A 26,916-nucleotide genomic window follows, 5' to 3' on the forward strand; every position below is an offset into this window, starting at 1 on the left:
TGAATGTTGCAGCTAAAATCGAGACTCATCATACCAGGAAAAGTTTTTCCATTCTTCTGTCGTCCAATTTTGGTGATCCTGTGCCAATTGTAGCCTTCAAGGTTCGATGTGTTGTGTGTTCAGAGATGGTATTCTACATACCTTGGTTGTAATGAGTGGTTATTTGTGTTACTGTTGCCTTTCTATCATCTTGAACCAGTCTGCCCATTCTCCTGTGACATCCTCTGACATCAGCAAGGCATTTTTGTCCACACAACTGCCACTCACTGGTTATTTTCTCTTTTCGGACCATTCTCTGTAAACCCGAGAGATTGTTGTGCGTGAAAATCCCAGTAAATCAACAGTTTTTGAAATACTTAGACCAGACCGTCTGGTACCAACAACCATGCCACATTCAAAGTTACTCAAGTTCTCTTTCTTTCCCATTCTGATCCTCGTTTTGAACTTCAGCAAGTCACCTTCACCATATCTAGAAACCAAAATGCATTCAAGTTGCTGCCATGTGATTGGCTGATTAGCAATAAGTGTTACCAAGAAATTGAACAGGTGTACCTTATAAAGTGGCCGGGAGTGTAAGTTGTTCTGTAAAAATCATACATGTGTCTGAGGTTCTGCCTTCATCAGAGATTGGAGAGTGCTGAAAAAAAACACACTCTGGAACAGTGGAGATAGACTGTTTCCTACAGTTAATTTGGGTAATCAGGACAAAACAGTAATGTCTGCTCCAGTCCCTGGTTGGGTTCAGGAAAAGAAATTAAGGCAACTCCAAGCAACAAGGCAAACAAGTGAATACAAATAAACTAGTAAATAAAGAAAATTAACAAGTGAAACACGTATATAAAGTAAAAAAGTAATTAAAGTGAAACAAATAAAGAAAAAACATTGTTTAGTAAAAAGCGGATGCATTTAAGTTTTGATGGTCCGCCTTCATCAGGGCTTGAAGAGTGTGGAAGAAAACATATTCTGGACCAATAAAGACTTAGTGATTGGGTAACGATCAAGAGAAAAAAGAAAAGTCTGCTCCAGTCCTTGGTTAAGTTCAGGGGAAAAAAAATAATTAGAAAGGATTTTCAAACAACAAGTGAAATAATAATGTTTCTGAAGTTCTGAAGGTCCTACTTTATCAGAGCTTGGAAAGCCGTGAAGAAAACATATTCTGGACCAAAGTAAACAAAGTGATCCTTTGGGTTAAACTGGGTAACTATATAAAAAAAATGAAAAGTTTGCTTCAATCCTTTGTTAAAGTCAAATTTATAGGCAATTTTTTTAGATGCAGTATGGGAGGGTTATATCCCGTCAAGTGTTTTTTTCCTTCTGTGTCCTATTGGGGAGATGTACCTTCATAGCCAAAATGTAAGTGAGAGGAAATTCCTGCAAAATAAGGGAATCCATTGGGGCCCCCCCAGGTCACTAGACCTAGTGTTCCCATTGAAAGATTTCCCTCCTGCTACTTTTCTGGGGACAAGACAAAATTTTGGATTTTTTTTTACTTTTAATAATGGTAATCAGGACACAGAGAGGGAGCATTTCTCTAACGGCAGAAGTAGCAATAAAAGACTAATACTGTAGGTGTTCTAATCACTCTATACCCATAACTACAAAAAAAATTCCTTTAGTTATACACTATATTGTCAAACGTATTAAGACACCTGCCTTTACATGCACATTAACTTTAATGGCATCCCAGTCTTAGTCTGTAGGGTTCAATATTGAGTTGGCCCACCCTTTGCAGCTATAACAGCTTCAACTCTTCTGGGAAGGCTGTCCACAAGGTTTAGGAGTGAGTCTATGGGAACGTTTGACCATTCTTCCAGAAGCGCATTTGTGAGGTCAGGCATTGAAGTTGGACGAGAAGGCCTGGCTCACAACCTCTGCTCTAAATCATCCCAAAGGTGTTCCATCGGGTTGAGGCCAGTCAAGTTCCTCCACCCCAAACTCAATCATCCATGTCTTTATGGACCTTGCTTTGTGCACTGGTGCGCAGTCATGTTGGAAGGCAGGAAGGCACCATCCCCAAACTGTTCCCACACTTGGGAGCATGAAATTGTCTAAAATGTCTTGGTATGTTGATAACTTAAGAGTTCCCTTCACTGAAACTAAGGGGCCAAGCCCAACCCCTGAAAAAACAACCCCACACCATAATCCCCCTTCCACCAAATGATTTGGAACAGTGCACAAAGCAAGGTCTATAAAGACATGGAGGGGTGAGTTTGGGGTGGAGGAACTTGACTGGCCTGACCTCAACCCAATAGAAGACCTTTGGGATGAATTAGAGCAGAGACTGTGAGCCAGGCCTTCGCATCCAACATCAGTGCCTGACATCACAAATGTACTTCTGGAAGAATGGTCAAACATTCCCATAGACACACTCCTAAACCTTGTGGACGGCCTTCCCAGAAGAGTTGAAGCTGTTTTATAGCTGCAAAGGGTGGGCCAACTCAATATTGAACCCTACAGACTAAGACTGGGATGCCATTAAAGTTAATGTGCATGTAAAGCAGGGATATGCAATTAGCGGACCTCCAGCTGTTGCAGAACTACAAATCCCATGAAGCATAGCAAGACTCTGACAGCCACAAGCATGACACCCAGAGGCAGAGTCATGATGGGACTTGTAGTTTTGCAACAGCTGGAGGTCCGCTAATTGCAGATCCCTCAATACTTTTGACAATATATTGTATAAATAAAGGAATTTTTTCTTTGTAGTTATGGGTATAGTGGAGAGGAATTAGAACACCTACAGTATTAGGCTTTTATTGCTACCTCTGCCGTTAGAGAGATGCTCCCTCTTTGTGTCCTGATTACCATTATTAAAAGTAAAAGAAAATCCAAAATGTTGTCTTGTCCCCAGAAAAGTAAGAACCCCACAGACTAAGACACCATTAAAGTTCATATGTGTGTAAATGCAGGTGCCCTAATACTTTTGACAATAAAGTGTACCTAAAGTTTAGGCAAAAAAAAAATTAAAAAGCAATACCAAGCAAAAAGTGAAACATGTAATAAAAGAAAAATATGTTTTTTGGTAAAAAGCATAGACGTTTCAGAGGTTCTGAAGGACCACCTTCATCAGTGCTTTGAAAGTGCAAAAAAAAAAAAAAAATGGCCCTATAGAGATGAAGTGATCTTTAGGGTTTAATTGGGTAAATATTAGGAGAAAAACAGAAAAGTCTGCTCCCGTTCCTGATTGGGTTCAGGGAAAAAAAATACTAAGAAGCCATTCCAAGCATTAAGTGAAACCGCTTCCTATACAACTGGCTTGGCATTTCCTACCTGCACAATAGGCCAATTTAAGATGCAAACCAACCTACAATCCGTTCCCACCACAATATCTGTGCACATGATTAATATAGCACAGGATAAGTGGAAAGAGGCTGCAGTTCCAACCAGAAGAAAAGTGAGAAGCCTGCTTAACCTGGCTATAATGTGTTCCATAAAAAGCTAAATTAAAATCTTACAAAGAGCTCCGGCAAATATGCTGGTCAACATTAGCGCTTTTCAGACTAATCTCCCAGGACAATAGATAAGGAAACCGGCAAACAGGTCAATGGCAGTGAGACAAAAAGGGACAGGACATTGACGGAGTTCTGTAGGCCAGCAGGCAGCTTGTTCAATTAAGCTTTGACAAAAAAAAAAAAAAAAAATAATAATAATAATAATGGAAGCTGATTGGTTTGTATGCAGAGCTGCACCAGATTTTGCACTCTCCAGTTTTAGTAAATCAAGCCCAATACCTTTCCTGCATTGAAATCTCAACCAGCATTGTCAGTCCTGTCTGTTGGACTACAGAACTCCATCTATGTCCTGTCCCTTTTTGTTTCCCTCCACACGTATCATACATTGATTTCTTTTCAAACAAAACCCTTTGACTGTGTTTCGTCAGATTAGGCGACCCATCAGATTTCGTAAAAAAGTGACATTCCGTAACGGCCATTTTTGTACACCCCGCACTGGCCCACACTAAGCCTACAGTCTGAAGTCGCCAAGTGGACTTCTTTTTACACCCACCGAACTCTTGCATTTCACAATTATTTTTACCACTAAACTGAGCTTATATCATGAAATACAGTATCTAGAAGTCCGTGACACTGTTTTGATGTTGAATTTAAAAAGCAGCGGCAAGCCTGCTGATCTCACATGTTTGCTAATGTGACAGAACACTGCTTCTTTTAAAATTCAACATTAAAACAGTGTCATGGACTTCTAAATACTGCATTTCACAATATATAGTGGTAAAAATAAGTGTGAAATGCAAGACTTCGGTGGGTGTAAAAACAAGTCCGCTTGGCGACTTCAGACTGTAGGCTTACTGCAGCTGTGTGTGGGGTGTACCAAGATGGCCGTGACGGAACGTCACTTCTGTTACAAGTTTTGACGGGTTGCCTTATCTGACGGAACACCTGCCCACACCATGCGTCGCAAAAGGGCTCTTGGGAGATGTAGTTCTAAGGGCGTGCCTGAGAACTAACCTTCACCAAGCCTTGTGACGAAGGAATAATAAAAGCAGTTTCTTGCTATACGTGCTGGAACATGATTATAGGAGAGGGAAATGGAGGCTTGGGGTTAAATCTGAGCAATACCTGGACATGTTCTTTAAAAACTCATAGCTAAACAGTCCTATTAGCCTCTCATACTCACATTTTTTGCTTTTGGGACTTTCACAGATCTCACAGTAAGGCAGCAAGGCATTATTGGTGTAGGTACAAATCTCACAGTTCCAGTGTTTCTCAGAGAGTGGAGGCCTCGGAGGAGTGGACACAGTACCTTCGGAAAGACCACGTGTTTTAGGCGAGGAGAACAAAGCAGAAGGTTTGCCACTCCAGGACTTTCTTTTCCCAATGCGTGGGGTTTTTGGGGTGGATTTGAGAGTCTGTGTACCCGTGGGCCGAAAACGCTTGGCTTGTTGTTCAAAATCGTCATCGGTAAAGATTGCATCAACGTCTATCACTTCACTGCTGTCTACTGAGACTTCTGTACCCACATCAGACACTTCCTGCACAGCAGGTTCTTCTTCTTGTTCCTCTTGTAGCTCCATAGTAACTGCGTCTTCCTCTGTTCTCTTGCGTTTTTTCTCAGAAGCAGGGTTAGGTGAGAAGAACGTCCTGATGTCATGTTGCTTCTCTTTTTCAAACTGTGCAAAGAAACAAAATTCAGTTAGTTTTTTTTTTGGTGTTTAACTTCAAACTGCCCAATTCTACACTCTTACTGTACAATTGCACAATCCCACCCCGTTCTCTAATTGTACAGCCTTCACCATTCCATCGTATACTCTGGATGTATAATCCAGCACTTAAGACGCAACCTTTTACTATTTAAAACAGTTGTATGATTCAGACAATATGCACTACATGCGACAACTGTATTATCCTTAAAATATGTTCAAGGATTGTGTCCAACAGACATTATGATTTAAACTTAAGGACTGACTAGTGACGACTATCCCTGAGAAAATTCTTTACAATTTTACAATTATAAAACATTATGGCAAATTTTCTCTCATCTACATAAAAAAAAAACTGTATACGTGGCTAAATTGCTTCTTTAAATATTCCCAGAACAATTCAGAATTTGAAAAACAAATTCAAAGTGAATTGTACAGTTAAGTTATAATTCATATAGCAATCACACTACAATGAAATCCTATCAAGAAAGAAAGAAAAAAAAAAAACTTCACTACCTACCCAATCATATTTTGTAGCATAAAATTCTATAACTATGAATGGTGTATTGTTTAAATGTGTTCCACAGATGTCATTTAAAATGTTCTGAGACTGGTTAAAAACTCCCCAAAGCCCTCTAAAAAAAATATTTTTTAAAGGATAAGTTCACCTTCATAAATATAATAATAAATGCACATCTTTTTACAGGTAAAAAAAAAAATTTGCATTAATTACTTTTCCCTAGGAGCCTGGCAAAGCATTGCACCTGCAAACAGCAGATCGCAGGTGCAATGCAGGACTCCTGCAGAATGTCAGTGTAGCTGTCTGCTGTTACACGACAGGAAGGATCAATGAACTAGCTAGAGCGCTCAAACAACGCTCTGGTAGTTCATTGAGAAGTACAAGCTGACAGCCGCAAAGGCTGTTGGTACTTGTAGTTCATTCATTCACAGATCTCTGTAAATGAATGACGCGGCTGTATGAATTTTTTTTTTAAATTATGACAGCAAGTTTGGGGAAAAGATCTCCGGCTTGCTGTCACTAGAGGCAACAGTTTGCGGTGCGGCTGCAGGATTGGGAACATGTTATATGTTCCACAAAATTTTCAGCCTACAATTATTTAAAAAAAAATGTACAAATGTAAATAAATACGTCTGGTTTTATTTGAGGATTTTAAAATATTTTTTTCTTTAAAGGATAAGTTCACCCTTAGGAACATGTTATATGTTCCACCCTAAAAATGGGTGGAACATGTAACATGTTCCCAAGGGAGAACTTATCCTTCAAAAGAAAAAAATATTTGAAAATCCCCAAATAAAACCAGACGTATTTAATTTACACATTTTTTTCATAGAATTGTAGGCTGAAAATTGTGTGATTGGGAAAACCTCGGATAAAGAAGTGGAGTTTTATTATTTTTTATTACATTTATACATAGCACATCAGGATTTAGTGATTTTTCTTAATGAATATAAGAATACCTTGCTGCTGCAGCTGTACAATGGCAGATTCCTTGCAAGGTAGTCGTGGAGTACTGATTCTCGTTAGCTAGGGTTGAAAATATCGGAGCTGCCATTTACGTGTAGTTGGGGGTGCAAGCTCTGGAGCCCATTAGGCTTACTTTAAAATTAACCAGCCAAAAGTCTGCACACCAGGACTTCCGTTTTCCTTTCCGCTTCATACTGTTGTGGGTTGGTGGCTAGGGTGGGTACAGGTTAGGGAAGTTAGAAAGCTTTTTCACTTGTGTTTCCATTGGAGAGATCCCCTCTTACTCCCTAATCTGAGGTCAAATGGACAGCAGCCGACAAGGAAGCACAGGGGACAAGCATGGCAAATATCAATGGGGACAGATACAGCAACAAAATTACTTTTGTTATTTTTAAGAAGAGCAAGAAAGGATAAAAACCTCTGTAAAGTTCTTGCTGATGTTTGTGCCTTCCTGTACTGGTTACCCCCACGCCCCTCATATCTCATCCAGGCGTAACACAAAAAAGCGCAGGAGAAATATTCACAAAGCAGCCAAAGAGTGATAAAAAAACGAAGTTCAAACTCTCACCTTTCTATTTCTAAATGCATTTGTCCTTTAAAAAAAAATAAATAATCATAGATTAACTGGTATAACACGCACCTGAAGCTTACTTAATAAATCCTCAGGTCTTGTTGGAGAACCCCAAAAAAGATGATGTGGTGGAAGTACAAAAGATCTTACTTTGTCCTTTTTTTTTTTCATAAAAGAAAAAACAACAACAACAACGCTGAATTGAAAGAACCCTAACCCAGTATATCCAGATGGTTAAAGTGAATTGATCATGCCATTCCTTTCTAAGTTCACATTTAGCTATGGGGTAACTGAAAAAAAAGTAAATTTATATATAAAATAAAACATTTAAAATTTTGCTTAAAATTACAAAACAATAAATAAAACAATGAACAGTGCACCACTACTGTGCCCAACGAAATTTGATAAGATGGTTAGGGCCCTTTCACACTGGGGCCGGGGCGGCGTCGGCGGTAAAGCGCCGCTATTATTAGCGGCGATTTACCGTTGGTATTCGGCCGCTAGCGGTTTTACCCCCCCCCGCTAGCGGGCGAGAAAGGGTTAAAAACCACTGCAAAGCGCCTATGCAGAGGCGCTTTGCCGGCGGTATAGCCGCACTGTCCCATTGATTTCAATGGGCAGGAGCGGTGAAGGAGCGGTATACACTCCGCTCCTTCACCACTCCAAAGATGCTGCTGGCAGCACTTTTTTCCCGTCCTGCCAGCGCACCGCTCCAGTGTGAAAGCCCTCGGGGCTTTCACACTGGAATCAAACCAGCGGCACTTTCGGGTCGGTTTGCAGGCGCTATTATTAGCGCAATAGCGCCTGCAAACCGCCCCAGTGTGAAAGGGCCCTAAGTGTGGCTAGCTCTACCCTCTGTAATACAACCTTCGTAGATATCCTTTCAGCTCCTTATTTTTCCTAAAGAAAAACAGTTATGCAATATAAACTGCACTATTATACATGGTTTGGATTCTTCTAGAACATCAGTGATATCCATTAATAACACCAAAGACACTAAGGTGACAAAGTAATAACCTTTATAAAAAAGTAATACAATAAAACCTTGGATTGTGAGCCTAATTCATTCCGGAAACATGCTTGTAATCCAAAGCACTCTTATTTCAAAGCGAATTTCCCCATAAGAAATAATGCAAACTCAGATGATTCGTTCCACAACCATTTATTGATAGGTCCTTCAGTTTATAGTCCATATAAAAAGATGATAGCAATGTGACCAGGTTGTGTAACCTTAAGATGTCCATCCACAAATGGAAGCCTCCACAAGGGGAAGAAAAGAACGGCTGCACACCACAGGAACGTTCCAACGATTTTAATCCAAAAATAGCAAATGACAGCAAACAAAGATAGAGTGTCCGAACCCAGGAGGTCTTTGTTTGCTGTCATTTGCTATTTTTTGGAATAAAATCGTTGGAGTGTTCCTGTGGTCTGCAAGCGTTCTTTTCTTCCTATTGATCATTGGTGGTGAGTCGTGGCTTGCACCCAGCGCATCCGGACTGTAGTGAATGCCCACCTGGAGCGGCGTCTTCTTCGTTTGAATCTTCAGCCTCCACAAGGGGATTAGAAGCAAAATTCAGCACGAGCTACAGGGTATAAAAGAGAAGAGAGGCGCCTCTAAGTGTAGCAATATGGTTACATTTAATGAAGGTCCAACATTTAGCAACTCATATGGTTGATGATTAAAAGAGGCACATCTAAGTATGCAGGCATCCGAGGTAAAGCTGTCCTCATAGACCATCCTCTGCACCGCCAGCTCTCATCATTGTCAGTCTGCAATCGTGACCAGGAAGACTACCCTGCAATAGAGCAATCTGAAAGGGAGGCTTGAACGGCTCGTGGAGCGCAGCGTGGAAGGGATGACGTCGATGGCGGTATGGAGGATGGTCTATGTGGACAGCTTTATCCTGGATGCCTGCATACTTAGATCTGCCCGTTTTAATTATCAACCATGTGAGTTGCTAAATGTTGTACCTTCATTAACCACTTGCCGACCGCCGCACGACGATTTACGTCAGCAGAATGGCACAGGCAGGCAAAAGGGTGTGCCCGTACGTCCTCCTAAATTTGCCGCCTAGCGCCTGCGCGCCTTCCACGGGGGCATGCCCATGGATCCCGCAATCTCTATGTTCACCAGTGGCCCGCTATTGTGGTGAGGAGAGGTAGAACGGGGAGATGCCTATGTAAACAAGGCATTTCCCTGTTCTGCCTAACAACATAACAGGTATCTACTGCTCCCTGTCATCTGGAGCAGTGATCTCTGTCATGTTGTAGTGAGCCCATCCCCCCCTACAGTCAGAACATATCCAGGGAACACACTTAACCCCTTGATTGCCCCCTAGTGTTTAACCCCTTCCCTGCCAGTGTAATTTATACAGTAATCGCTATTTGTAGCTCTGATTGCTGTATAAATGTCAATGGTCCCAAAATAGTGTCAAAAGTGTCCGATCTGTCCGCCATGTCGCAGTCCCGATAAAAATCACAGATCGCTGCCATTACTAGTAAAAAAAAAAAAAAAAAAAAATTATAATAAAAATGCCATAAAACTATCCCCTATTTTGGAGACGCTATAACTTTTGCACAAACCAATCAATATACACTTATTAAGGTTTTTTTGACCAAAAATATGTAGAAGAAATGTGTTATATTATATATTTTTGGAGAATATTTATTATAGCAAAAAGTAAAAAATATTGCTTTTTTTTTTTTTTTTTTCAAAATTGTAAGTCTTTTTTTGTTTATAGCGCAAAAAAATAAAAACCGCAGAGGTGATCAAATACCACCAAAAGAAAGCTCTATTTGTGGGGAAAAAAGGACGTCAATTTTATTAGGGCATATTGTCAGCTAAAGCGACGGTGTACCAAATCGCAAAAAATGCTCTGGTCAGGAAGGAGGTAAATCCTTCCGGGGCTGAAGTGGTTAAATGTAATCATATTGCTACACTTAGAGGTGCCTCTCTTTTCTTTTATACACATTTGTGACATGACGGTACGTTTATATCAAGACATCGCTTGTTTATCAAGTCAATCTTTATGAAAAAATTTGCTGGTCTTGCAAAATGCTCTCAAACCAAGTTACTCTCAAACCAAGGTTTTACTGTATACATTTCACAAATGTGCATTTTTCTCTTTAGTTGTTGCCAGTTGTACACGGTTTACAGGCCAGGGTTTTCTAACATGTATGATCTACTTCCGTTCTGAAACAATTTTGTTTATAGTGACATTGTATGCCTATTGTACTGCTTATCTAAAACTTAAAATAATTAAAACCCCAAAAAAAATATATATATTATATTATATATATATATATATATATATATATATATATATATATATATATATATATATATATATATATATATATATATATATTTTTTTTTTTTTTTTTTAAATGTCTAGCTCTGCATGTGTGTGTGGTTCACTTTTTTTGGATTACATGGCCGAATAACTGGCTTTAAACCATCCTGAACCTGAAACTGAAACTGTACTTTTAGTATGCATTAGTCTCAATGGGGGATGGCCTTTCCATGGAAATGACTAGCATAGATAAAAAGGGAGGAGTGCTCGATGTCCAGAGAAATATGAGACTTCTAAAATCTGGTTCATGGATCTCTATTGAAAATTAGCAACACGTACATCAAGCGAACATGTTTCGGGGAAGAAACTCCCCCTTCTTCAGTGGTGTTGCTCCGTACGATTAGGTGGAAACGATTCCCATCAAAGGTTAGGTTGAATCAATGTTTATGAATGGCAGGATGCCAGATTTTGTTGTGTAGGCAGTAATATAAATGAATGGAGATATTACCGCACATGCATTAAAAGAAAGCTGTTTGACTTCCAGCCAACAGCACAGTAAAGCTCTATATGAAGCAGGGACAGGTAATTTGTAGGATAAGGAGGGGGGTTAAAATGGTTGTAAAGGCTTAAGATTTTTTACCTTAATAAATTCTCAGCATTAAGGTGAAAAACCTTTCCTGTGCAGCTCCTCCCCCCATCCCCCCTTATACTTGCCTGAACCTGATCTCGATCCAGCACTGTGCATGAGAGCCGGCTCAGGAGAAAGCCCACATGAGTGCCCCAAAGCCAGCAGATTGCTATGGTGGGCACTCGGTGGGGGTACCCTGGAGCGTCAGCGGGGGATCCCAGAAGAGGAGGTCTGCTCTGTGCAAAACCATTAGACCCCTTTCACCGTGAGGCAGTTTTCAGGCGTTTTAGTGCTATTTGCCTGAAAACTGCCTCCCATTCATTGCAATGGGTGCTTTCACACCCGGAGCGGTGCACTTGCGGGACGTTAGAAAAAGTCCTGCAAGCAGCATTTTTGTGGGCGGTTTTGGGAGCGCTGTATACAGCGCTCCCAAAACGCCCCTGCCCAATGCAATGAATGGGCAGCGCTTCCGAAGTGCCACAACACAGGACTTTTTAACCCCCGGTAAAGCGCCGCTAAAACGAGTGGCGCTTTACCGCGGACGCACGGGCGGCCCCAGTGTGAAAGGGGTCTTACATAGAGAAGGTAAGTATAACCTGCTCTGCTTATTTAAAGAAAATATATATGCATTTACAATCACTTTAATTAAAGGATAACTGTAATTCTAACATTTATATTTTAAAACCTGGCCAGAACCCCAAGATTTAAACACGTGCATCGAGCCAAATGAAGTCTTTCAGCATTCATTGGACACTATATTGCACTTGAGTTGAGCTGAACATTGCATAAAAAACTGGCTGCACTATCCAACAAATGTGACCTAGGCTGTACAAGAACTGAAACAACAAGGTCATAGTCATATCACTTTATCCTAGTTGGTGTGCCAATGTACCTGTGATAAGAATAAGCTCTGATATACATGATTCCATGTACGTTGTAAACTGCGGAACATGTTAGTGCTATATGAATTCTACTTTAGATGTATCTGGTTTCACTGGTCTTGCTAATTAATTTCTTTAGGTATAAATTAATGCTACCACTCTGTGACCCCCTTACCTATACACTGCTCCTAATGTGTGTGCACCAGTCAGTGTGACAGATGGCCACCATCATTACACATGAATTATACCTTATGCTGACCTTTGTTGAGCTAATTTACTACAACAGTGTATGATATAAGGCTGTCATTAGGAGAAGTTGCTAAGAAAACACACAAATGGAACACAATTGATAGTACAAAAAAAAGAAAAAGAAATCTCCAGCACAGATACTGTGCCAAAGAAAAAGTAATTAATTGAGCAGATCAGATTGCTTCTCTCTATCGTATGTAACTATTAATAAGAGAGAAGGCTTAGTTTCTTCAGAGCCATAATTAGGAGCCATCATGTACTGCCTAATGTTCAGCAACATCCTGTTTCCAATCTGACTGCAAACACAAGATATAAATATGAGCCCATGTGGTGCAAAAGCCTGGAGTGGAATGTCTACATGTACACCAAATCCTTATGTGGATGACTATGAAACATGACACGAAGGTATGAGATAAAGCATATATTTTAGACATGTGTGATGTGGGCAATTATTAACATCCACTATATAGACCAGGATTTCACAACTAGGGTTCCTCCTTAGGTTGCTTGAAGTTCCTTGAGCAATTTCTGCCTCTCAGATAAGTTGTTGAAAGAAGCAACAGCAAGTAGCTTTCTATAATGTAAACTAAATATATATGCATTATACCTATCTGTATCGGCAGGTGCCACTGCAGTGTTATTCTATGGTAATGTAGTAATGGGCTCTTCTGTCTATGTTCAGTGTATGTACTTGGATGCTCCTTGTTCCTGTGTCATGTTCCTAATGCTGTTCCATGATAAGGATATCCTCCATGAAAGTAAAGCTATCCTCTGCATACAACAAGCTTCCTGCTCATGATTCAATAACTTGCTAATAGGTTATGGGTCCAGGCACCCAGCAGCACCCAGAGCCACTGGAAAGAATACTCAGTGAGTCAGTGAATACTGTATGCAGACTGCTGAAATATGGCAAGTGATTCAGATGTAAAGTTTGCAATAGCAAAGCTGAACAATGGCAATTACCAGCTGTGGTAATATAAACTACAAATGTTTCTAGGCAAGGATGACTTGTGGCAAGTACTGAATACAGACAGACCCACAAATGGAGAGACGGAAGGACTGGGACAGAAAGCATAGGCAGGCAAAAGCGATTATAAACTTGCTAGTGGAAGATGAACAGCTTACCCACATAAGTACACAGAAAACGGCCAAAGGTATGTAGACTACATCACAAAAATTGCATGAGCGTTCAAGTCTAAACAGCAAACTGCTACGAAAGCTATATAGGATGAGACTAGAAGACGACTAGCATATGTGTAACCACGTGAAAGTTATACTAGAGATCCTAGAGCAGCTACGCGCCATTGGAGAGGTCATCAAAAAATAACCATATTGTTGCCCTGCTCCTCCGCAGCCTTCCTGCGCCATATACTGCTCTTATTAATGCTTTAGAAACCAGACCAGAGCAGGAGCTGACGCTGAAATATGTCAAAAGGAAATTAATCGATGAATATGACAAAAGGAAAGAAAATATGCACCATGATGACAAAGCTCTTAAGATGTAAGAGCTTTGTCATCATAGGCACAAAGCAAAACAAAGAAAGCAGAGCCTGTTTTCACTGTAAAAAGGGCCGCTCACTTGCCTGGCACCTTTAAAGTGACACAGCAGCAAGCCACACGGCTCGTGCTTAGACTCGGGAGCGACAAGCCACATGACTAGCGATGAGACCTTCTTCACAAACATTGATTACAGTGCAAAAGACAACATTTTCCTAACAAACGGGAAAAGCATCACATCAGAAGGTAAAGGCCAGGGCTTCCTGAACTGCATTACACCACAAAGCGAGCAGAGTATCCTGGTAAAGAAAGCGCTGTATGTTCCAGAACTAGAAGTCAGCCTTCTATCAGTGAAAAGTCTTGCAAACAATGGTCTTACATTTAAGTTCCAGGGTGATGAATGCACAATTCACAATAATAAGTGATTCCTTGCAATGGGAAACCTGGATGATTACCTATAAAAGCTCATCACCACAGACCAGGAAGCCAATATAGTCTCTAATGACCCACACAGCAAATGTATTCACTTATGGCACTGGCGGCTGGGGCACAGAAGTCCAGAAGCTATACAGGACATTATAAAGAGAGGCTTATCAGAAGATTTGACAATAGCGCCTTGTAAAGTGCCCATGAAATTTAAGTGCTGTCTTGAAGTAAATGCCACGTGTTACCCTTCCACGGGCATCTCAAAGAAAAACTACCCATCCCCTGCAGTTCATACACAGTGACGTATGCGGTCCAATGAAAACTTCCACGTCAGGCGGAAACAGATATCTACGGACTTTGATTGATGACTATTCCAGGTACACAACCACTTATCTAATGAAACACAAGAATGAATCAGAGAAACCTCAAGAGTTTGTTGCCAAGTCTAGCAACATATTCCAACGCAAACCAGGAATAATACGCACTGACAATGGTGGAGAATACATAAGCAAAGAAGTGGCCTCATACCTGAAGAGACTTGAAGGAATAGTACACCAGACAACCGCACCTTACACTCCTGAACAAAACAGTGTAGCAGAAGGGAGAAATCGCACTCTTGTAGATATGGCCAGGTGCATGTTGTCAGATGCCAACCTACCTCACAAGTACTGGGGAAAAGCAGTCATGACTGCAACCTACTTACAGAACAGACCACCCTCAAGAGCCATTAAAAGTATTCCATTCGAAATGTGGCATGAATCAAAGCCTAGCATAGGGCACATCAGAGTGTTTGTATGTAAAGCATATGCCTATATTCCAAGTGAAAAACAACCCAAGCTGGAGAACAGAGCTATAGAGGGCATTCTAGTAGGCTACAGCGACCAAACTAAGGGTTACAAAATCCTACACCCAAAGACTGACAAAGTGACAAAAACCAGTAGTGTTTATTTTGATGAAAGCCCTTCACCAGAAACACTGATCGCTGAAAGCTGTGGAGTGAGTCTGCCAAACAAACCCGAAGAAAAAGTCGATCAAAGCGAACCTGTGCCGGAGTCAAAATAAGAGGTGGAACTCACATTATCTAAATCAAGTTCCCCACCAGATCCTGCTGAACTGCCAGAAATCAGAAGATACACTCAGACCACAAAGGGGATACCACCCCGCAAGCCATGATACACTGTCAAAACACACAGCATACTTGAACCAACATCCTGGGAAGACATTGAAAAACTACCAAAATGTGAAGCCAATAAATGGAGAAAAGTAGCAAAAGAAGAATTAAAATAACTTCAAGAAAATAAAACCTAGACAGTCACAGAGTTCCCTCTTAACCACAAAACCATAGGAAGTAAGTGGAATTTCAAAGTAAAGTAAAACACAGAAGGGAATATCCACAAATACAAAGCCAGACTAGTTGCCAGCCAAGGGTTACAACCAGAAATTCGGTGAAGATTGTGATGAAACAATCACTCCCGTCGTAAAATACTCCACCATCAGAGCGTTTCTTAGTGTTGCAGCTGAGAAGGGCATGCAAGTGAAACACCTAGACGTTAAAACTGCTTTCCTATATGGAGACATTGACAAAGATCTCTACACGAAGCAAACACCAGGGTATGAGCAAGGAGACAAAATTGTATGTAAACTTCAGAAGTGCATCTACGGTCTTAAGCAATCTGCAAGGATGTGGAATGAGAAAATGAATGAAATGTTTACCGGAGAGGGATTCTCAAGAAGTAAAGGAGACCCGTGTCTCTACTCCAGGAATAAAGACGACTGATGGATATACATCCTTATCTATGTTGATGACATTATAACCTGTTTGAACAAGAAGGGGATTATAATCACATAGTTCACAAGCTGAAAGAAAATTTTGAAATCAAAGAGCTAGGGAACATTAGCTACTATCTGGGAATCCAAATAGAGAGAGAAGAAGATGGAAGTTATCTTCTCAACCAATCTCAGAAAATGTCCAAAATCTTGGAACAATTCCATATGCAAGATGCAAAGCAAGTGAAAACTCCTATGGAACCCGGCTATCTAAAGAGCAATGAAGCAGAAAACCAAACAATGACATGTATTGCAGAGCAATCGGTAAACTGCTATATGTTGCCACTGTGACAAGACCAGACATAGCCACAGCAGTGGGCATACTATGCAGGAAAGTCTAAGCTCCCTGTCTGTGACTGGAACGCATGGAAGAGAGTGATGCAATACCTCAAAGGAACAATTCAGATGAAGTTATGGTTACCAGCAACATCAAATCCAAAACTGGTCGGATATCTGGATGCTGATTGGGCCTGAGACTGCACAGCCTGCAAATCCACAAGCGGATTAATCTAACAGTATGGGGAAGGAACCATAAGTTGGTCTAGTCGAAAGCAGACAACTGTCGCTCTATCTTCAACTGAAGCAGAGTACATTGCAGCAGCACACGCATCTCGAAAAGCAATATGAATTCGTCAACATTTTGTGGACATTGGGATAGACATGTCAAAACCAATTCCCATTTTTGAAGACAACCAGGTATGTATAAAGCTTACACAATCAGAAAGGGTCAATCCTAGAACCAAACACATCAATGTCAAGTATTACCTACTAAGCGACAATCAAGAGCAAGGTGTTATTGACATTCAATACTGCCCATCAGAGGAGACGACTGCTGATGCACTCACCAAACCTTTATTAAAGGCAAGTCATAGCTATTTCCAGAAGAAGCTGAGTGTAATTTGACAAAGTACATACTGTTGAGAAGGGGTGTTGAAAGAAGCAACAGCAAGTAGCTTTCTATAATGTGAACTATATATATGCATTATATCTATCTATACCAGCATGTGCACTGCAGTGTTATTTATAGTGCGTTATTCAATGGTAATGTAGTAACAGGATGTTCTGTCTATGTTCAGTGTATGTACTTGGATGCTCCTTGTTCCTGTGTGATGTTCCTAATGCTGTTCTACGATAAAGACATCCTCCATGAAAGTAAAGCTATCCTCTGCATACAACAAGCTTCCTACTCATGATTCAATAACTTGCTAATAAAACCACTGATCTTTTTAGCTATCTGTAAGGGGGAAATTCTTCCCAATGACCACACTTGTAAGAAACATTCTTCCCACTGACCATCACACTAATGTATCATGAGTTGTAGATATAGTCATGTTTAGCAGGGGTTCCCTGAGACCGGAAAGTTATTTCAAGGGTTCCTCTGTGTTGAAAAGTTTGAGACCGATATAAAACAAAAGTAAACAGAGTTCAGGCGTTTCCTGTAAAGGGTAATGCTACAGCACACAAAGACATATTAGACAATTGTGAGCTTCTAACCTTGTGACAAAAGATAAGGAAAGTCATTTTCTTGGTCCAGCATGACTTTCCCCCTGTACACAAACACAGTTCAATAAAGACATGGGTTAACCAGTTTGGTGTGGAGGAACTCAAGTGTCCTGCATAGAGCCCTGACCCCAACCCTACTGAACAACTTTGAGATCAGTTCCAATGCTTATTGTGATCCAGGTCTTCGTGCCCATAATAATGTCTATGCTTTTGAATAGAGATGTCCAACAAGTTCCAAAAGATGTGATGAATAGGTGTCAGCTTAATGGCTGATATGGGGGTTGGTTAGCTCAGCGGTGGAGAGTGTTTTTAAAGTCCATGTCAGTCAGAACTGTGTTTAAGGGCATGGCAGTCCAATTTTATTGAAAGGAAAACAAAGTCTTTACAACACAAGGCTTCCCATGCAGGGGTTTCGACTTCACTCAAACAGCATCAACAGAAAATGCAGTCACTGGCTTTCCTGTAAGCAGCATCGCTGCTCTCTCTGATCTCCCAGACCATGGACTCTTCAGGATTACTCAGCCTATGCTTGCAGCACCTCACTTCAAGGACCAACTCTTGGTCTCTGGACAGGGTTCTCCCAACAGCCCAGGCCCTCCCCACTTCTCAGGAACACAGGAATCCCTCCAGCCACCTCTGTGGACTCACTAGTCACTTCAGCTTTCTCGATCTCTCCAGAACCATGTTGCTGTCCTGACTTTTCCAGTCCTATGGGCATGAATTACCCCCAACATAGGGTCTTGTCTCCCGAGAAGGTCACCCCTCTGGGCTGGAGCTCACACAGAGACTCTGTCTCTCCAAATGGCAGCAACTGCCTTGAGTTACTCTAAGATCTGCTTTATATTAACACCACACATCCATGCACTCACACAGGCTGCACATTTCTAGCAAAATCGGGACCCAGAATTGAAGGTTCTGCAACACCCAAGACTCTTTGGAATCTTCAAACTCCAGGTCCCAATCCAGGATTACAAAACCCACAGAAAGCTCAGATGATAAAAGAAGGGGTAGACAGGCAGCCCATGTAAAAAGGGGGGAGTGCCACATCCGGTAATTGTATCAAAAATGCAGAAAAGTTCCCCTAAGTGGACTTTTAAGGCACTCAAAAATAGTAAGGCAATGTACAAAAGTATTTATAAAAAGTTACATAAATTTTATTGAAAAAACTTTAAAAGCAATTGCAACTAGGCATTGATTAATCCATATAAAACATGTATAGTATTGTAAAGAAGCATATAACACAATCTCCTTACAGCCAACGCGTTTCGATATATGTGTCTAATTCTTCTTTAGGGGTGTGAAGATATAGGAGAACTTTGTCTAGAATGAAGTTAAATGTACAAAAATCAGTTTAGAACAGTTTAGAAAGCTCAGAACACATCTCTCTCCACTCACAATACACACACTGCAGCCTCTCAAACTGCACCTTTGAGAATGCACTGTCCTCTCCATACCCATTTCTTACTCCCACATAGTGGCAGGGCCTCACGTTATCACACAGCTTAACCTCCCTGGCGGTATGATTATTTCAGATTTTTGCGTCTCAAAGCGGTACAATTATTTTCCATAGAAATTTGGCGTTTTATATTGTAGGTCTGTAATTCTTAAAAATAACACACTTATATCTGTCCACCAAGAGTCTAGTAGATATCCCGGGTATGATGAAGTTTGAAACACAAAATCATAAATTATAATATAATAAATATAAATAATTTTAAAAAATAATAATATAATATTAATTAAAAAAAATTGCCCACGATTCACTATCGCTCAATTCTGCAAGTGTTCTAATTTACTATTGCTGTTTTCTAGCTGGTCTAAAGCCACTTTTGACGTAAAGGGACACTTTTTGGTTGCTATGGACAATCTCAAGTTTCCAGGCAGAAAGAACAGTATATAGCATATAAAACTGCATGCAGGGCATGGGCAAAAGCACTGGGGACAAAAGGAATGTGAAATGATTTCATACAGTACTGTATGTGCTATGATTTTTACATTTTTTTAAATTTGCTGCCGGGCTCCGCCCCCGTGCGTCGCGACGCTCGCAGGGAACGGAGCCTGGCACGGAGAGGCTTCGGGCAGAGGACAGAGCCCGCAGACAGCGCAAGGGGACATCGCAGGATCCTGGGGACAAGGTAAGTAACCTGCACCAGGATCCTGAGATGTAATCCCAAGTGTGGCTCGGGGTTACCGCTAATGGTGCTAAAATTTAACCCCGAGCCACACTCGGGAATACCGTCAGGGAGGCTACAGTGATACTAAACACACACTTTTTAATTTACATTGCCTTTTCTATTTCTGTATGTGGATGATGGTACTGTAATTCTTTTAATTAAAATAAATATATAAATCTAATTACCTTTTTCCTAATCTATATACAGATGTCACATGACCCAGTGCTCTCCCAGCCTGTCTGCAGAGAAACATACACAGAAGGAGCTTCTAGTCCTCTGCTGCTGTTCACATGTTCAACATAAAAGAAAAACTGCCTTTGGAATACAGAGTAAAAATATCAATAAACTTTTAAATTGTCATACAAATATATATTTAAAATCAAAACTTTGTTTTGGCAATAACATGGTGTGGGCAAATTTCTGCCAGTCAAAGGCTGTGTCATGCCCCTACAGCCTGTGTCTTAGAATAAGAGGGAGGTGAAGCCTCAGTTAATCTACATGTAAAATCCCTCATTGTGTTTAGCTGGTTAGTGGGCATGTAAGAGGAGGGAAGGAGTGGGCTGTCATTAACCACTGTGTATACACCCACATGTGTGACTCTATAGTCACATGGGATGCTCAGATGTGATAGGGAGGAAATGCTCAGCATAGAAACTCACTGAGTATGTGCAAAGCTGCCACCATACTTACCAACAAAATTGCTAGCTGCATTGGAGACAAACAAAAGGGGGAGACAGAGAGCAGCAGTATCAACCAGTTTTTTTTTTTTTTGCATTATACAGAAAATGAATCTCATAGTGACTGAGTATGAATAGTCTGTAATACAACATTTATTGGTAGTTTTAGACGAAGTGGGTTTACAGACACTTTCATAACCTAATTTCTACCTAAAGTTTTTAATTAGAGATCAATATTTCACTCCAATGCTTTGCATCCTAGTTGACAGTGTGGCACAATGATTGTCCTTATGGTCAGAGCCCTGAACTTACAATGCTGTCAAAGACAATCATTTGTAGATAAAGTTTTTCCAGTTTAGGTTTTCCTCCCCCACCTCATCAACATGCTAATTACATTTTTAAATAGATCCTGTTTTCATTAAAATACCTTATTTTAGACCCAGTGATGTCATCACTGAGACTCTGTGCTCCTCTATGAAATGCAAACAGATCATGACTGGTGGGAGGGAAGATAGAGTGCTGTATATAGCTTCCTAAAATCATCCCCCTACCTCAGGACTCCTCTCTCAAGAGCCCTTGGCCCTAATGCAAGTAATGGTCTGCCTTTTAGGAGGAGCTAAACAACAGTCAAAATGCCTTGTATCAATCTATATGTCAGTCTGGAGGAGTGACATGTTTTATGTAGACCACCCACATGTGATTATGAGCCTCCATTAACCACTTTAGCTCCGGAAGATTTACCCCCCTTCCTGACCAAGCCATCTTCTGTGATATGGCACGGAGTTACTTTAACTGACAATTACGCGGTCATGCAACATTGTACCCAAATAAAATATATGTCCTTTTCTTCCCACAAACAGAACTTTCTTTAAGTGGTAGTTGATCACCTCTGCATTTTTTATTATTTGCGTTATAAACAAAAAAAAAAACAACTCCTAAAAGAATTCTAAAAAAAAAAAAAAAAAAAAAAAAAAGTTTACTTTCTGCTATAAAAACACATGCAATAAAAAATATGTAAAAAAATAAAATTTCTTCATCAATTTAGGTCAATATGTATTCTGCTACATATTTTTCATAAAAACAAATCCCAATAAGCGTATACTGATTTGCGCAAAAGTTATAGCATCTAAAAAGTGTATATACTGGAATTTTTTATTTTTTTATTTTTTATTAGTAATGGCAGCATTCAGCCACTTATATCAGGAATGCAATATTGCGGCGGACAAATCGGACGCTAACTGAAACTTTTTTTGGAACCAGTGACACCAATAGTGATCAGTGCTAAAAATATGCACTGTCACTGTGGGTAAACAGAGGTTAACATCAGGGGCGATCAAAGGGTTAACTGTGTGCCTAGCCAGTGTTTTTATACAGTGTGGGAGGTGCTATTACTAGGGGAAGACATGGATCCTTTTCCCTGCATTGCAGGAACACAGGATCCATGCCTTCCCTACTAACAGTACAGCAATCTGCCTTGTTAGCATAGATAGACTGCCGTTCTGCCTCTGTACCGAATGATCGGCGGGTGCTGCCGGACATCGAGTCTGCTGTACCCGTTGATCGCCTCCCGCTGTGTATAATCACATCAGGAGTGAGCCTCTGCCAGCGTGCATTCGCACCCCCTACCCAGAAGAGCTGGATCACGTATATACAGTTGTGCTCATAAGTTTACATACCCTGGCAGAATTTATGATTTCGTGGCCATTTTTCAGAGAATATGAATAACACATAAACTTTTCTTTCACTCATGGTTAGTGTTTGGCTGAAGCCATTTATTATCAGTCAACTGTGTTTACTCTTTTTAAATCATAATGACAACAGAAACTACCCAAATGACCCTGATCAAAAGTTTACATACCCTGGTGATTTTGGCCTGATAACATGCACACAATTTGACACAAAAGGGTTTGAATGGCTATTAAAGGTAACCATCTTCACCTGTGACCTGTTTGCTTGTAATCAGTGTGCGTGTATAAAAGGTCAATGAGTTTCTGGACTCCTGACAGACCCTTGCATCTTTCATCCAGTGCTGCACTGAGGTTTCTAGATTCTGAGTCATGGGGAAAGCAAAAGAATTGTCAAAGGATCGGCGGGAAAAAGGTAATTGAACTGTATAAAACAGGAAAGGTATAAAAAAAGATATCCAAGGAATTGAGAATGCCAATCAGCAGTGTTCAACTCTAATCAAGAAGTGGAAAATAGGGGTTCTGTTAAAAACCAAACCACGGTCAGGTAGACCAACTAAAATTTCAGCCACAATTGCCAGGAAAATTGTTTGGGATGCAAAGAAAAACCCACAAATAACTTCAGGTGAAATACAGGACTCTCTGAAAACATGTGGTGTGGCTGTTTTAAGATGCACAATAAGGAGGCACTTGAAGAAAGATGGGCTGCATGGTTGAGTGGCCAGAAGTAAGCCATCACTACGCAAATGCCACAAAGTATTCCGCTTACAATACGCCAAACAGCACAGAGACAAGCCTCAAACCTTCTGGCACAAAGTTAATTGGAGTGATGAGACCAAAATTTAGCTTTTTGGCCACAACCATAAATGCTACATTTGGAGAGGAGTCAACAAGGCCTATAATGAAAGGTACACCATTCCTACTGTGAAACACGGAGGTGAATCGGTGATGTTTTGGGGATGTGTGAGCTACAAAGGCACAGGAAATTTGGTCAAAATTGATGGCAAGATGAATGCAGTATGTTATTAAAAAATACTGGAGGAACATTTGCATTCATCAGCCAGGAAGCTGCGCATGGGACGTACTTGGACATTCCAACATGACAATGATCCAAAACACAAGGCCAAGTCGACCTGTCGTTGGCTACAGCAGAATAAAGTGAAGGTTCTGGAGTAGCCATCTCAGTCTCCTGACCTCAATATCATTGAGCCACTCTGGGGAGATCTCAAACGTGCAGTTCATGCAAGACAGCCCAAGAATTTACAGGAACTGGAGGCTCTTTGCCAAGAGGAATGGACAGCTTTACCATCTGAGAAGATAAAGAGCCTCGTCCACAAATACCACAAAATACTTCAAGCTGTCATTGATGTTAAAGGGGGCATTAAGAACTGGGGTATGTAAACTTTTAATCAGGGTCATTTGGGTAGTTTCTGTTGCAATTATGATTTAAAAAGAGTAAACACAGTTGATTGATAATAAATGGCTTCAGCCAACCACTAACCATGAGTGAAAGAAAAGTTTTTGTGCTATCATTTCTATTCTCTGAAAAATGGTGAAGAAATCATAAATTCTGCCAGGGTATGTAAACTTATGAGCACAACTGTATACACATGATCCAGCGCACAGCTGCCGCCCTGTAGCAGTAAAACTGCTACAGGGCAGTCAGCAAGTGGTTAATGAAAGAACTGAAATCCAATGAATTAAAAAGGTCGGCCAAAACCCAAAAGCAAACAATATATTGCAGCTTACCAATTCTTAGATGTGATGGCTGCATTAGTTTCCTTTTTTTTTTTTTTTTTTTTTACCCTTTCTTCTTTTTTTCATTTGGTGCTCTGGCCAGGAAGTCTGTTTTTCAGAAGCTCAAGCTCTCCAGCAAAATGGATCAATTTACATGGATGAGACAAACCACCCAACACTGACATGGGGGGGATTAAATGATCAGCTTTTATTCATTCATGTACAACCTTTATCCCATAAAAAACGGTTTGCTGAACTGATTATTAAAGTGATTATAAGCCATCACCTTGTAAAACAATCCATTTCGTTTAAAAAAAGAAAAATGCAAAACATTTGTGTATAGATATAAATAAAAATTTACAAATCAATTTTTTTCCCATTTTTATAAATGATCACATTCCCTCTGTTCTCAGCTACGTAAGAGCTGGGGGGAGGAGGAGAAGCAGCAGCACACTGACCTTCCCAGTGAATGGCTGTAAAGAGGGGGCGTGTCAGGACAAGTCTGATCATTGGAGGAGAGCGAGTTCCCAGAATAGCTAGAGAACTGATCACATAGCTCCCAACTGTCCCTGATTTCAAGGGACTGTCCCTGATTTGGAGAAATGTCCCTCTGTCTGTCATTCCTCCCCATTTGTCCCTCATTTTGGTCTGATCTATATAGATGTATATAAAATGCACTTTTTATCTATCAAAAAGTGTTTCCCAGCGCTAAACCTTTCATCTGATTTCTAAATTGCTGCATTTGTAAATTCCAAAAGCCAATATAAAGGAATAGTAGTGGTAAAAAAAAAGCACTTGTGATTTTAATCAATCCTGTTTTTTTTGTACAATTCTCCTTTAAGGGGGCGTGGCAAGGGCTGTGTCCTATGCCTGCATACTTTTGCTGATAGGTGTCCCTCATTCCCATCTCAAAAAGTTGGGAGGTATGCGACCAGGCTGTGCTCTCCTGCTTAGCGTGGTCAGTTTTTAATAGGAAAGCAAGGGGACTGGCAGGAACACCAGGGATTTCACATAAAGGAAGCAAAACAAAGAGAACAGGAGTCTTTCTCATACAAGTACATGGTACAGCAGACACATATCAGGAATAGGTTGGTGTTGGGGTAACACTGAGCTGGAGTTCAGCTTCGGTTTGTTGGTGTCGGGCCATGAACAGTTAGGTTGGGGAGGAAATTGATAGATAATGCTGGATGTCCGCCAGCCAGGACATACTGTGAGACGCTAACAATGTGCAGTGAAAAGCAATTTCTGCGTAAGCGATTTCAGTACAGGAGAGGAACTGGTACAACTGTCCAAAACTGAAGGGAATGTACAAGGTCAGGTTTAAAGTTCAACTAAAGTTAAATATTCCTGCTAGTCTTTAAAGTGGAGTTCCGGTGAAAAATGATTTTTTTTTGATCCTAGGATTATTGCTAACGAAATTAAAATAACAGTATACAATGATCTTGATAGATTATTCAAAGATATACAGTAGGGACGGAAAGTATTCAGACCCCCTTACATTTTTCACTCTTTGTTATATTGCAGCCATTTGCTAAAATAATTTAAGTTCATTTTTTTCCTCATTAATGTACACACAGCACCCCATATTGACAGAAAAACACAGAATTGTTGACATTTTTGCAGATTTATTCAAAAAGAAAAACTGAAATATCACATGGTCCTAAGTATTCAGACCCTTTGCTCAGTATTTAGTAGAAGCCCCTTTTGATCTAATACAGCCATGAGTCTTTTTGGGAAAGAAGCAACAAGTTTTTCACACCTGGATTTGGGGATCCTCTGCCATTCCTCCTTGTAGATCCTCTCCAGTTCTGTCAGGTTGGATGGTAAACGTTGGTGGACGGCCATTTTTAGGTCTCTCCAGAGATGCTCAATTGGGTTTAAGTCAGGGCTCTGGCTGGGCCATTCAAGAACAGTCACGGAGTTGTTGTGAAGCCACTCCTTCGTTATTTTAGCTGTGTGCTTAGGGTCATTATCTTGTTGGAAGGTAAACCTTCGGCCCAGTCTGAGGTCCTGAGCACTCTGGAGAAGGTTTTCGTCCAGGATATCGCTGTACTTGGCCGCATTCATCTTTCCCTCGATTGCAACCAGTCGTCCTGTCCCTGCAGCTGAAAAACACCCCCACAGCATGATGCTGCCACCACCATGCTTCACTGTTGGGACTGTATTGGACAGGTGATGAGCAGTGCCTGGTTTTCTCCACACATACCGCTTAGAATTAAGACCAAAAAGTTCTATCTTTGTCTCATCAGACCAGAGAATCTTATTTCTCACCATCTTGGAGTCCTTCAGGTCTTTTTTTTAGCAAACTCCATGCAGGCTTTCATGTGTCTTGCACTGAGGAGAGGCTTCTGTCGGGCCACTCTGCCATAAAGCCCCGACTGGTGGAGGGCTGCAGTGATGGTTGACTTTCTACAACTTTCTCCCATCTCCCGACTGCATCTCTGGAGCTCAGCCACAGTGATCTTTGGGTTCTTCTTTACCTCTCTCACCAAGGCTCTTCTCCCCCGATAGCTCAGTTTGGCCGGACGGCCAGCTCTAGGAAGGGTTTTGGTCGTCCCAAACGTCTTCCATTTATGGAGGCCACTGTGCTCTTAGGAACCTTAAGTGCAGCAGAAATTTTTTTGTAACCTTGGCCAGATCTGTGCCTTGCCACAATTCTGTCTCTGAGCTCTTCAGGCAGTTCCTTTGACCTCATGATTATCATTTGCTCCGACATGCACTGTGAGCTGTAAGGTCTAATATAGACAGGTGTGTGGCTTTCCCAATCAAGTCCAATCAGTATAATCAAACACAGCTGGACTCAAATGAAGGTGTAGAACAGGGATATGCAATTAGTGGACCTCCAGCTGTTGCAAAACTACAAGTCCCATCATGCTTCTGCCTCTGGGTGTCATGCTTGTGGCTGTCAGAATCTTGCTATGCCTCATGAGACTTGTATTTCTGCAGCAGCTGGAGGTCCGCTAATTGCATATCCCTGGTGTAGAACCATGTCAAGGATGATCAGAAGAAATGGACAGCACCTGAGTTATATATATGAGTGTCACAGCAAAGGGTCTGACTACTTAGGACCATGTGATATTTCAGTTTTTCTTTTTTAATAAATCTGCAAAAATGTCAACAATTC

At 40.8% G+C, this 26,916-nt stretch overlaps 1 protein-coding gene across 3 annotated transcripts in view; it reads right to left on the minus strand.

The window, feature by feature from the left end:
- ZRANB3 (zinc finger RANBP2-type containing 3) overlaps positions 1-26,916 on the minus strand; it is a 471,114-nt gene that overhangs the window by 117,984 nt on the left and 326,214 nt on the right. For all 3 annotated transcript variants that reach the window (XM_073634288.1, XM_073634289.1, XM_073634290.1), the window contains one exon: positions 4,636-5,128. In XM_073634288.1, coding sequence (XP_073490389.1) covers positions 4,636-5,128 — 493 coding nt within the window. The remainder of the gene's footprint in view (positions 1-4,635; positions 5,129-26,916) is intronic.

This window comes from Aquarana catesbeiana, linkage group LG06, assembly GCF_042186555.1.
Source record: "Aquarana catesbeiana isolate 2022-GZ linkage group LG06, ASM4218655v1, whole genome shotgun sequence".
NCBI lineage: Eukaryota > Metazoa > Chordata > Amphibia > Anura > Ranidae > Aquarana > Aquarana catesbeiana.